Below are 13,160 nucleotides of genomic sequence, written 5' to 3' on the forward strand. Positions count from 1 at the left end.
AGTGTTGAGCATAGGAGCATCTTAGATGTGTCTTGAGCCCAGGAAGGTGGCTGACACAGAGGGAAATGGATTAAGTAGCTGACAGTTTAAAAGATTATATTGACTGAGTGAGGTGCTGGACCAGTGTTTCTGGGAGCTGGGGTGTGCTGATGAAAGATGTGCTGCATTATTTTGGGCACATGGGCTTTGTGAATTGTTACAGGTTTTTTCTCCTGTATTTATGATGACTTTTTCCTTTTTCAGATTTCTTTTGATGGCATCTATGCAAACATGAGAATGGTTCACATCCTTACATCAGTTGTTGTAAGTCTTTGTCTTTGTTAAGGGGGGTAAAGAGTTTCTGTGGTGACACAGGGTGATTAACTAGTCTGTTAATTGTGATATAATGAAGGGAATATTAAACTTGAACAGCAGGCTTCTTTTGCCAAGATTGAACTTCAGAAAGTAGCATGGGAGAGTTCAAAAACAACTTGCAGAACTGTAGCAGGTTTCTTAGGTCATAGATTGAATTTTCTGTCTTTAGGGAAGTTATGGATAAATAAAATGAGTGTGTGCAGGAAATGGGTGCTTTCCCCCCAAATGTTAAGGCAAGTTTTTACATGCCAGAGTAAGACTGACTGTCCCACATCTCCTACAATCCAGGATAAAACCTTCACCCTTGTTTGCACTCACACATCTGCACAGATTCTGCTTTTGCACAAAAATTTGTGCATAAGAGGTCAAGAGCCTTCTGAGTACCAAATCTGCTTCCCTGAGTATCTTCAAATCCCTTCAGATAAATGTTGGTACACACTCAGCTGTTTGCATCTGCCAAACCCAGGGACAGATTTATAAATGGGCAAGTGTTGAATGAGGTGGCTTAAAACTGTATTTTTATACATTATATTTACATTAAAAACAGATTTTTGAGAAAAATGACTCAAATGTCCTTTGTCAGGCTGGGAGAAAGCTGTATTTTCATTTTTCTTGCATTCTAGGGATCCAAATGTGAAGTACAGGTGAAAAATGGTGGTATATATGAAGGAGTTTTTAAAACCTACAGTCCTAAGGTAATTTTTTTTTCCATTTTGATTATTCCCTGTTTTAAAAGATCCTAATACTGAATAATCAACGTTTGATTAAAATTCAAATATTTCTTATTAAATATTTTACCATTCATACCTAGCTTTTATTTTTCTAAACCATTCTAAATGTTTTTTTTTTTTTTTTTGCAAGTACATGAAGCCACTGAGTGCAATATTGGGCATTAAGTTATTTTATTCCATTTTTATATCTCTTAATAGTGTGATTTAGTGCTTGATGCTGCTCATCGGAAAACTGCAGAATCCAGTTTGGGGCCAAAACGTGAAGACATCCTTGAGAGTATCTTGTTCAAGTCTTCAGATTTTGTGATGGTGCATTTTAAAGATATGGATACCAATTATGCAAGAAGAGGTATATCTGTTTTTAAACTTTGTATCTTTGAGATGATAAGGCAAGATTTTCAAAGCAGAGGCTTTAGGATCCTATCCCGTGAAAATAAATGGAAAAAAAAAAGAGAATACTCAGCACCCCCAGCAACCAGAAATGTATTAAAATCTAAAAAAATAGATTGTGGAACCTTTGTGAGGTGAGACCACACTGCACTGAGCAGCTAAGCAGCAGTCTGGAAAGTAAATCCTTAGTGGAGTTACAAAAGTTTTACAGTTTTTGTGTGCAGTTGGTCTTTGGTTGTTTCTTTCTAAATGAGTCTATGAAATATGATGTGAAAATCCATGGATATAGAAATGCTTCATAAAAATATTATTGATCAGAGTTAGTGTGGATATAGGGTTGCTGTTTAGTTAAGGAACTTCTGTCTCTAATCATGCATTCATATAAATATTCTAAAAATACTAGAAAAATACTTGAAACCTCAGAATTAAACCATTTTACAGGCAGTCAGGAGATCTCTATACTTCTGCTTTTAATGTCTGACCTCCAAGACCCTAATTATTTTTCTGGAACCTAAGAGGCTCATAAGTGAGAGACAGCTCCAGTTCCTTTGCAGATTTGATTTTCTTTTTTTTTTTTTTTTGGGCAGCAGATCTCCAGGGGTTTTATGCTTATGTTCTTGATTTGCCAGGCTAAGGAATAAAAGCAAATACATCACTTTTTGTGCCATGGAAATTGCAGAGGTATATTTTCTCAGGTTGGTCAACAGCTGTCACTGGGAGCCAAATGTTGTTGTCACACACAAAAATATAGCTTTATGCCCATGTAGCAGTGACTTAGAGATGCACAGGGACTGGTGGATGTTTAATGAGTTCTTTTTTCTTTTCACCTTGTGTTTGTACCTACGTGTGTTCTTGCCTGATACAAAGCTGAAGAATGAGAGGCTTGTTGTTTCAAGGAATTTGCTTTTCCCAGAAGAAGATGCATAATGTCAGAGGAAATGTAGCATTGAAATGCAGATAGGTTCCAGGTTCTGGATGGGACTTGGAATTTAAATTACACAAGAGGTGTTTTATAATGGATCTGCTAGGAACCTCACTTTAGTGTAAATGCATTACCCAATCCGTACAGATCTTGAGCTCATGGAATGAAGAATACACTGCTACTTCTAGGAATAATTACTCAGTGGAAGTTTTCTGGATGAAAACGACTGCTTCAGGTTGAACAGTCCCTCAGTTTGCTTTATTTGAATCTAAATCTCTTGGGTGGCTGGAGAGGAGAGCTGAAATAAAGCTGTAGAGACTTGGGGCAAAATAGTCTGGGAGGCTGCAAACCTTGATAACTTGGAGAGGGTAAATTAATCTCCTTCCCATTTTGTCTTAGAAATTTATTATCTTGAAATGACACTTGAAAGAGTAAGTCAGTCTCTGATCACAGCTGCCATTTAGAGCAGTGAAGGGCTTCCTGCTTCTTGGGAAATGAAATAAGCAAGGATTCAAAAGAATGGAAGGGTGTGAAGATGAATGCAGAAACTGCTGTCCTTTTGTTCTTCTAAATAACCCCAAATCCTCGTGGTACTGAGACAGATAAACCTGTGTAGAGTCACAGTAAAAATGGATTCTGAGCTCCTAGGTGAGGAGGTGATGCTTTCTGCTGCCTTTATAATGGAATGGTTACTGCCCAGTGCCTGAGGTCTGACAGTATTGCACTTACCCAGGAACAAACTGCCTGGCTCTCAATATTTCTGCCTTTCACAGACAAGTTAGTTGAGAGTTTGGAAATGGAAAGGTGGCTTTCACTTCCTTAGAAATGTAGTCACATGAAAAGGCACTTCCCAAGCACTCTGATGCCACAGGAGAGGCTTACCTGGAGTAGGGTTTGTTGGGGTCAGTGTGTGAACTTTCTCCTACCCCTTAGGAAACTACTAGACCTTTGAGGAAGCCCTGAAGTAAACTGAATTTCTGCCAAAGATACTCCTTTGGAGGTCTTAGTGTATCTTGGCTTAGGAGAAGGAGAGGGAGTTCTAGGAATTTTTATTCTGGCATTTGCTTCTCTGCTGGACTGTAGAGTGTGGACAAATGGTGCTCCTGACTCTCTGGGTCTTGATCTTCTGCCTTAGAGCTGAATAGCAGAGCTGTTGGCTGCACTGTCTGCCTCTCTGACCCAGTCAGACAAGAGACTGGAAGAGGACTGGAAACAAATAGTGAGTGGGGAGAAAGGGCATGGGCTGGGTTCTCCTTTCAGAGGAGTGGAAAATAAAGTTGCCTCTGAAAGAACCATGTGAAATAGTCTGCCAGGCACCTTTCATTGCTATCAGACTTGTGCAGCTTTGGAGCAGTGAGCTGATAATTCATCCTGCAGCAACATCAGGAGTAGGAGTGCAGGGGAGGTAACAGTGTAGGCTTGGGGTGGGGGAAAACACCCTCTTTGGAAGCAGCAAGCTTAGATTTGCTTGTGCCAAGCATGACATTGCTCCTCTAGATGTACCAGTGGAGGAATTGGGGGGCCTGCCCAGATTGTAGAAATTAGAAAGGTTGGGAGAAAAAAAAAATAGGTCTGCATGGATCAGGGTGTGCTGACAGTTTAAAAAGTCTGTCCATGCTTCCTGGGCCCTCATTTGTAGCTCTGTCAGTCTGCAGAAACCTTTGTGCTCCTGTAGATTCCTGATGGGCTTCAGAAGGAGTGGAAAGGAGTCAACCTGAGGGTCTCTCAGTGTGGAATTAGGGCTTTTTGCAGAACAGGCAGGCTGGTGAGTGAAACATACATTGGAAAGCTCAGGTGAAATTGGATTATATCCATCATTTCCCTTTCAGACTACTCTGCATTTAAAGATGGCACTCCTCTGCAGGGGGCAGTGGAAATCCACTGCTAAAAATCCACTCTTAACATGCAAGTGGAAATCCTTGGCTGTGCTGGAGCAGGTGACATCTTCCTGCTTGTCCTGAGGCAAAGGTGAAGAGTAGCTGGTAGATGACTTGGGCTGCCTGATGGAAAGAGGCAGGAATATTTCTCTGATCGTCTGCAGAGCCAGCTCCTAGCAGTGTTTCCTGAACACTGCTCAGCTCCCAGCCCTGCTTTGCATAGGATTCAAATGGGAGTGAGGCTTCAGAGCTGCCTTCTTGGCTTCTCTGGAGAGACAGGACAGTTCCAGGTAAAAGGCTTCCACGAGGTTTTTATTGTTTTTTTGGCACTGTTAGTGCACTCTGAGAAAAATATTACAAATCCAGTGGAAAAAAAAAAAAGGCAAAAGAGAAATGGCTATTTCAGTTTTTGCTTGAATTAGCACTGCAAGTGGCATCCATCCAGAGAAAGTGTTGCAAGGGGAATAGCAGTAGGCATGTTGTGAACAAAGGAAGGAAATGTTGGCTGGGGCAAAGCTGGTGGCAACTGGTTTTAATGTTTCAAATCAGTAGTAAGTAGTTACAAAACAAATGAGAGTTTACTGTTAAAACCTTCAAGATAAAACCTCAGGTTAGTTTGGGCCAAAGCTTGGAGTGTGCAGCACGGACACCTTTGGCACATTGCACCCATTGGTGTCAGAGCATTTAAGTGCAGAGTTGCACTCAGTGGCATAGTTCTGCTCTTCACCATGAGTAGCTCAAACTATGTTTGCAAAAATTAGCATGTTAAACACTGAAATTAATTAAGCCTGGACTCTTTAATTGCTCTTGTCTGGCATCTTTTTCCTTAACTCATTTAACAGCTCGTACTTGAAGGATTTGCCCGAGCTGAGTTTTTCTCAGATTGTGTATATTTAATCTGCCTTAATGTGAATTTCTTTTTGCATTGAGTTGTCCTTGGGTTTTTTTCCCTGTTAGCAGACTTTAAAACACGAAGCAAGGTCTTTGATATCAAACCTCCTTGTTTAGAAGATGTCACATTAGGCAGATACAGAGGGGGGGGGGCTAATTGTGTATTACAGCTCAAGCTCTTTGTTTGACCAGTTTTCATTTTGTCTTTAACTTGAGGTTTACCATGTAGAAAAGGGATTGATTCAAAATTTGGCTGTGCTGAGGTGTCATGTGAATTGTTCATTCACCAGCTCTGAGATACAAGGCACCAGATAAGGGAGAGGCTGAGCCTGTGCAGTCAGTGTCTTGTCTGTTCTTACTCTGCCAGTTGGCACTTGTAGCAGCAGTTCATCTTCTAGCTTCTACCCTACTAATAATCTTAGATGTAGTTTTTTTAGTATTTTTGGAAAGAGTTATTAGTTGAATTTATTTTTTACATATGTTTTCAATTGTGTTGCTCATTAATTTTGGTAAGGTCTTGTTTGACTTGCTGCATTTTTAATCTTTGGTGTCCCATGTGCCTGCCCAGCTGTTTGTTACAGGAAAATAGTGATCTGTGTCTTGAGGTACCTTCTTGTTACATTTAAACTTTGCCTGGATGCTCAGGAGACCATGTTGTCTGCCTAGAAGTCAAGCTTTGTGGGTTGAATGTCTCCAAACTGGATTTTCTATCAGCTGTAGAGCTTAAACTCACATTGCAGTCCCACTTGTGACTTTCATTCCAAAGTGAGAGATAAATGAAGAGCAGGGAAGCTTCCCCTGCTCCATGATACACTGGGTTCTTCTGGGAGACTTTCTCACTGGCTGTTCACATCTTGCTCAGAGCTGTAGAATTCATTAGTGGGTGGGGGTTTTGTTTGGATTTGGTTCCCTCCTGGTTGAACTGTATCATTGTAACTTTTAACATCACTCTGCTGCCTGTTTACGTGGCTTTTTAAATAAGAAAATTAGTGGGTTGAGTGGATGGGGTTGTTAAGTGAGTATTTTATGCACAGCATTCAGAATGGCACAGTTGTGTATGGAGTTCTGTCTGAAGTAATTTAATAGAAATTTGGGAAACACCCATCTAAAACACAGAAGATGACTTCCATCAGGTGATGTCAGCAATCCTTCTAATTCATACTGATCCAATCTCACTGGAGAAGAGATTCTCCAATCCAAACCCTCTTCCCCAGTGGTGTAATGTAAAAGCCAATGTCACAGTTTCCTAACTGGTGGAAAGTCTGCAACTTGGATTTGGTGTAAAATACCCAGTCTGAGAGCATCAGAGACGAAACATTGAACTAATGATGTTTGGCACAAAAGCACCACAACTCTGGTTCATGGCAGTGTTAGCTACAGGTATTGGTGAGGTAAACACAGACTTTATAACCTTTATAACTTACTTTATAAAAGTAAGTGCCTGACTTTTGCCTCCCAGTGAAATGTGCTTTTTTTTACTGCTATCTGTGGATTGAGGTAGTGCTGCACTACTCTGTAGTTCCAGATCACTTTTGAACATATTTTCTCTTTCTGTAGTATATTCTTAAAGCTGTTTGTATGAAGGCAAACTGAGAGATGTTCTATTTCCAATTGCTATGCCTTAGAAATCTGTAGGCTATTGGAATTTTTTTCTTTTTGGTGAAGCAAGATGGGAAAACACACTGGGATCCTAAGGGGTGGGAGCATTCCTGAAGTTATACTATGGAAATGATCTTTGCAAGGTGGGAGATGTATAATCAGTTGGAATATGTCTGTGAGAGGGACTAGAAAGAGTTTAGCTATGCCTGAATTCAGCCATGTAATATGAAAAAAAAATCCACCTGTATTTATATCTGATGTCTTCCAATTTTTTCTCTCTCCATATCTGTTGTAGTTCCTTCAGAAACAGGTAACTTTTTTGGCAGTCACTCTTATGTCTCTGCATCTTGCCTTTCATAATGCTTTTGTTACCATAATATGTAACAGAAACTTAATATCTTTGCTCGCACATTGATGGCACTGTAAAACATGCATGCATAACTCCACAGACTCATTTAGAGTATCTTGCAGCTGATGACTTCTCTTCTCACCCTTGATTTTTACCTACTTGAGCAGTTGAAAATGCAATGATTGAAATTTTGCATCAGCACATAGGTCCTGCCATGCCCCAGTGGCTCTGTTTTCAGAACACTCTACCAGTAACCCCAGAACCTGCCTGCTGAAGGCATTGCATGTAGTGATGAGCTAAAATACATCCAAAGAGCAGCTAAAAAAACCCACTGGAAAGTGTTAACTCCAGCTGTGTAGGTCCTGTCCCAGCTTTGGTTGGCAGCCTGTGCCATCTCCCAAGGTGGTTGATGCAGGTTTTTTGCAATTTCAGATGAGCCCTAACAGTGGTGTGCCTCCTTAGGTGCCTTTCATTTGGCTTTCTTCTCTTGTTTTCCTGATCCTTTGGTATTTGAAATGAATGTTTAGCTAATAAGCTCTGATTTTTCATCCATCTTCTGTAACATTTTGTTTCATTGAAGCTTATTAACGCTTAATTGCTTACCCATAGTTTTTTTTGGTCCTTGTGTATGAGTTGAGTGAGCATTTCATGAGATAGTGCTGACTGTTGTCAGGACCACAGTTAACTTTTATGACAGATCATCCCAATCTCTGTGCAGAACTTCACTGGGAAATTGGATAAAACAGGAATAATGAGCTATGTCAGCAGTCTGGCTTTAAAATAAAAAAATCTCCAGTGATTGTTTCAAAATTGTAACCTCAGTGGCCAACTTCACATCTTGTGAATCCTTTCCATGGTGGCTTGAAAGTTCAATTTTTGTAGCATGACCTCAGATCTTGCCAGAAGTTAATTTCAAGCCACATTCTTCCATATCTGGCACTGCCTGGTGGTTTGATCACATCTTTTCTAAAGGTCTGAAATGTTTGCTCCTTCTTTTATCAGAAGAATGATAATAGGAAATTATGGAGGCTGATTTATTTATTTATAGGCTTGTAATAAGCTTGGCTCAGTTTTTCAAGTTCCTTCTGTTTCAGTAATTTAAGAATTTGCAGGCAGCTCTGAAATTCAGTTGCTTACAAATATAAAAAGCTTGGCTTCCTTGATGAATGGCTTTGTACATTTTTTTTTGTCACAGCACTTTAATATTCTTGTATCTTTCCTTAAAGTCTGGCTTGAATGAAAAATGAAGGAGTAAAAATGAAAGTTTTTGGTACTTTTTTCTGGATGTTTTTATAATTCATGTAAACAGCAGCAGACTCTTGCTGCTTAGCACACCCAATGGTATATTTTGTTTTCATACATTGCTGAGATCAAGAGGTGGAGTTTCTGAATCTTGCTGTGTGATTTGGGTAAGCTGCTTCTTGAAAAAGCTTGTGCAGGAAGGAGAACACCTCTGCTCACCTCCCAGGGTGCTCCAAGCTGATGGATAACTGAGTTAAGAGGGAGCAAAAGTGTGTCTGCATGCTGGTGTGCTGGGGAGTGGTGGAAATAGAAGAAACTGGGGGATTTGAAGGGAAAATTGCCCAATTTTTAGGGAATGGGATTGGGTTACATTCATGTTTCTTAGAAATCTGTGTGATCTGTTAGTGGGCAGTTATTGCACAGGGCTGGGGTTTCCTAGAGGAATGAGGATCCTCAGGGAGTCTTTTTTTCTTTTTTTCCTCAAAAAACATGTTATTTCTGTATAGTATTTTGAAATAACTAACAGTATTTACTGCTGTTTGCTATATCAGACCTTAGTCTGTATTTTCATAGTTTTAAGTAGGCACCTTTCTAATGTAGCCCTATTAAATAGAAGAGGAGGTGAATGATGTTTAACATGCCTGTGATTCTGCTGTATTTGGTTGTTCCTCAGGTAAAATAGTGTGTGCAGTTTCTTCCTGTGCTTTAACCAAATTGATTTCACCCCCAATCCCTCCCCCCTCCATTGTAGATGCTTTTACTGATTCAGCCATCAGTGCTAAAGTTAATGGTGAACACAAGGAAAAGGATCTTGAACCATGGGATGGAGGAGAGACCACTGCTGCTGAGGAGCTTGAGGCATTAGAGACAGATGTTGTAAGTAAATTTTTTTTATATCAGCTGTAGAAAATAAGCTGTTTCTCTGGACATGCCTTGCAACAGTTCTTTAATTATAATCTGGTAATGAACTTGTGAGTAAAATTGCTGACTTCCATGGTATGGGTGTGTATGTACAGTCTTTGCTAGCAGCTGCCACAGCACTTTTTAACAATTTGAATAACTGGATTTCAAATGCCACTTTTGGCAAATATTGACAAATGGCAGCTGCTGTGGTGAGGGACCTGTTTGACTCATGGACTAGCTGAAAGAAGAGCTTTTATTAAGGCTCCAAATTCAGCAATACACTGAGGTGATTTAGGTTTAATCAGAGCATTCCTTTCTGACTCTCATTGCATTTGGAAATGATGTTGAAATTGTGCTTAGCTAACTGTCTGTGGGCTAAACAGAAAGAAGCTGATGGAAGTCTGACCCATGATTTAATAAGCACAGATACAATCTCAGTCAATTATAAATTGGTAGATGAGCAGTATGGTCTCAAATGATATTTCTTTATATATCCTAGCAGTCAGCTTTTACTCAACCATGCATTCCTTTTATTAAGGTATTTAGACTGCAATATGTTAAAGAAATGAGATGATCTTACTGATCAGAGAAGAATCCAGTCATGTTACTGTATTATATCATATTAACTTTGGGTAGAACAGTTATCCTGTCAGTTTTACTGCACATATTGTACAGCTGAGATATATTAGAATACTTAATCCTGTCAGTGCTTTTCTAAAACATTCAAAACATTTATTGTTGTGCTTGAGTGCTGTAGAAGCAATTTTACTGAAGTGGGGAAGTTGTGCAGACCAACAGGGGCCTTCTGCCTGTGCTCTGTGTGTCTCAGATAATTGCATCAGTAGTGGATTTGAAAAGGTTGAGCCCTTGCCACAGCAAGGGACACTTTAACTGTTCAGAAGTGTCAATTGGCACTTTCTGGAAAAGGCAGTCATGAATATAATTTTTGCTAGCCAGTAATCTTCTGGTACAGAGTGAGCATGGGGCTTTAAAAAAAAAAAACAACCCAAAAAAGAGAAACACCCAAGCAAACAGCAACAAATAACCACAACAGACAAAAACCTGGCTTTTGGAGGTAAAATCTGTGTAAATAAAGTTCCCTGAAATACATTGTGACTTCAGCAACTTTATTATCTGGACAGTGAATTCGTAGGGCCAGGAAAACTTCTGCCATCAGCCCTTAATTTTAAGGGAATGTCTTTCCAGTGTCATTTTGAAAAACAAACATCATTTTCTTCTAGTCTAATGGATGGGATCCCAATGACATGTTTCGTTACAATGAAGAAAATTATGGTGTAGTATCAACTTATGACAGCAGTTTATCCTCTTATACGTAAGTTCCAAAATATTTTTGTTATTAGATTTGTATTTAATGTCTCCTGGGTTTGACAAACTTGTATTTTGAAGATAATTTTGTATGCTTTCTAAAGTTCTGGACTCAAAGAGCTGAAAAAGCAGTGAATGAATAGTGCTTAAGAAACCTTGCCAGCCTTCTGTGAATAGTTACATGGAGTAATCCTTATATATTCCCTTAAATGGGCAGAGTTCATTCCCATTGCAACATTTTCTGAACTTAGACATGCATTAAGAGTTGTTTCTTACAAAAACCCTTATGAATAGGGTGGAAAAAACCAAACTGTGAAACTGTAATCTGTCTTTACATAGCTGCTATACCTATAGTTTGTCTTTAACCTAGCAAAGCAGTTGAAATAAATCCTAATTTTATTGAGACTGGAATGTTGAAATGAGGCTGGTAAGGGGGGTGTGTGTGCTGTGGATGACTTGTTCAGCAGATCTAAACTAAAGTTTTAGTTACAATATAATAGTAACTGGAATATAGAAGTAGGATAGAGCCCACTCTGGCTGTTTTGGCAGCATGGACCTGTTCCCAATAGTCTGCAGCTATAATGTTAACTGTAACTGCAAAACAAATCCATTGCAGATGTTCAGCAGCCCTTGTGAAATGTCTTTAATGTTTTCCCACTCTTTAACCCCTAAACTGCAGGCTTACTTTGTTCAGAAAGGGCAGTGAATATTTCAGTTTTTATGTAGAATTGGAGCTCTTGTCTGCAAGGCTCTGGTTCACCAATTTTGTTTTAATTATTTTGTTAAAATAAACCTGTAACATAATGACAATCAAAGTCTTTATCAGCTTACATTTGAATCCTGAGGAAGCTGCTCTTTCAGATACTTCACTGCCTTAAATACTTTCTGTACTTTTGAACTTCAAGCTTCCATCTTCCTGCTTTCTGGATATTAATGGAAACAGATTAAAAACATGAAGGTGGCTTTAAATTGCCTCAGACAAATTCCCTTGTTTCCTAGTCAAGCTTTGGATGTGCTTTGCACATCCCTCTGCTAAACTGGGAAACTCTTGCCCTGATTCTCCCAAGTCTGTGATGAGCAGCAGTGAAGTGAAATGCTGAGATGTGCAGCTGAAGGATTGGAAAAGATTTATTGTTTGTTTTCTCTTCCTAGAGCTGAGTGTGAGCAGTTGTACAGAGGTAAAAGTTTGTGTTCTAGAGAGTCTCCTGCATTAATGTGTTGATCAGCTCCTGTAAATGCCTCTCTCATCACCAGGGCTCTGAAAAAGTCATCTTGCCCATCCCCTTTTTCTCACCTCTAAAGGCCTTTTTTCTCTGTTAGAAAATATAAAATCTTTTTTTTTTTTCCTTTTTTTCTGATTGCCATCAATGCTGCTGAAAACATCCCTTCATTTTTTTGGAGTCACTTTAAATAAACAAAGGGTTGTATTGGGTTTTTTTCCTTGTCTGTGTACTTAACATAGGGCAAGCAAGGTTTGTATGCATTATGTTCATGTAGATCTTATTTCAGCCAAAGCTTCACACTGAAGGGTAAGGCAGAAGAACTGAGTATTCTTGCAGTCAGTGCTGATAAGGCCAGGAGATGTCCTGGCTGGCCAAAAAAATGTGTGGGGAGAGAAACTTGTGAGTGCTGGCCTGGAATTTGGCAAAGCCACTTGTTTTCCTAGTTCTGCCACCAACACTTGAGTAATCTTGCATATATTATTTCATACTTGGCTTGTATCTCCACCTACTTCCTTTGTTATTCATTTTTATATTATTCAAAATATGTGTGGTAGTGATTATTGGATGCCCAGTGTAGCACAGTCCAAGTCTCAGCTGTGTTCTGTATTTTTCTGTCATTTTATTTGAAAATAAGCTTGGAGGAAACAGCTTTTGGGACTCAAAAGACAAAGCACAGAGCTGTTTGTTTTATAAACCTTGATATTTTAACAAAAATTGGACTGGGTACAAACCAAAGCCATAGGTGGGCAGAAGGAAGCACCAACTTTGATGTCCTTCCAGTATTTCATTGCCCATATATTGAATTTTTAGTTGATGGCTTCTTGTGCTTTTTGCCATATGGTGTTACCTTCCATGGATACCTGGGAGAAAGGAGTTTGAGGTCCTAGGACACTGCCATTGAGTCTTGGGTTTCTGGTCCCTTGCTCTTCATCCTCCCTGCAGGTTGATAAAATAGGAAGAGCTGAAATCCTGTGGCTGGAATCATCAAAGGGTTAAACATGTAACTGATTTCAGTAGGACTGGGGACTCTTGTGTCTGTTGGGAATGTGTAAATAGGTAAAAAAAATTCAAATTTGGTCTCTTATTGTAGCTTCCTATCTGAACAATAGATTAAGGCTTTTTATTACTAATAACCCTTTAAAAATTGGAGGCTTTGCATAGCTTTAGGGCCTGGGGATTTTGCAAAGCTCTGCCCCCTGACCTCAGCTCTCCAGGCAGGTAAAAGACCCTGAATTTGCACATCATGTCAGAGCAGTCCAGAAATACTGATATATTAAAATCAGACAGCAAGTCTGCTGGCTTAAAAGCAAGTTGTTTTTTTCACTCTTAACTTGGTTAGAATTAACACTGTGT

General features: G+C 39.4%; 1 protein-coding gene across 9 annotated transcripts in view; it reads left to right on the forward strand.

The window, feature by feature from the left end:
* ATXN2 (ataxin 2) overlaps positions 1 to 13,160 on the forward strand; it is a 51,396-nt gene that overhangs the window by 8,050 nt on the left and 30,186 nt on the right. For 5 of the 9 annotated variants that reach the window (XM_030460249.1, XM_030460250.1, XM_030460248.1 and 2 more), the window contains exons 3-7: positions 244 to 303; positions 978 to 1,049; positions 1,284 to 1,434; positions 9,107 to 9,231; positions 10,500 to 10,591. In XM_030460249.1, the coding sequence (XP_030316109.1) occupies positions 244 to 303; positions 978 to 1,049; positions 1,284 to 1,434; positions 9,107 to 9,231; positions 10,500 to 10,591 (500 nt within the window). Of the gene's footprint in view, positions 1 to 243; positions 304 to 977; positions 1,050 to 1,283; positions 1,435 to 7,059; positions 7,075 to 9,106; positions 9,232 to 10,499; positions 10,592 to 13,160 lie in introns of all 9 variants that reach the window. The other 4 variants (XM_030460245.1, XM_030460247.1, XM_030460253.1 and 1 more) reach the window with 1 other exon arrangement.

The sequence above is a fragment of the Calypte anna genome, chromosome 15 (genome assembly GCF_003957555.1).
Source record: "Calypte anna isolate BGI_N300 chromosome 15, bCalAnn1_v1.p, whole genome shotgun sequence".
In the NCBI taxonomy this organism is placed as follows: domain Eukaryota; kingdom Metazoa; phylum Chordata; class Aves; order Apodiformes; family Trochilidae; genus Calypte; species Calypte anna.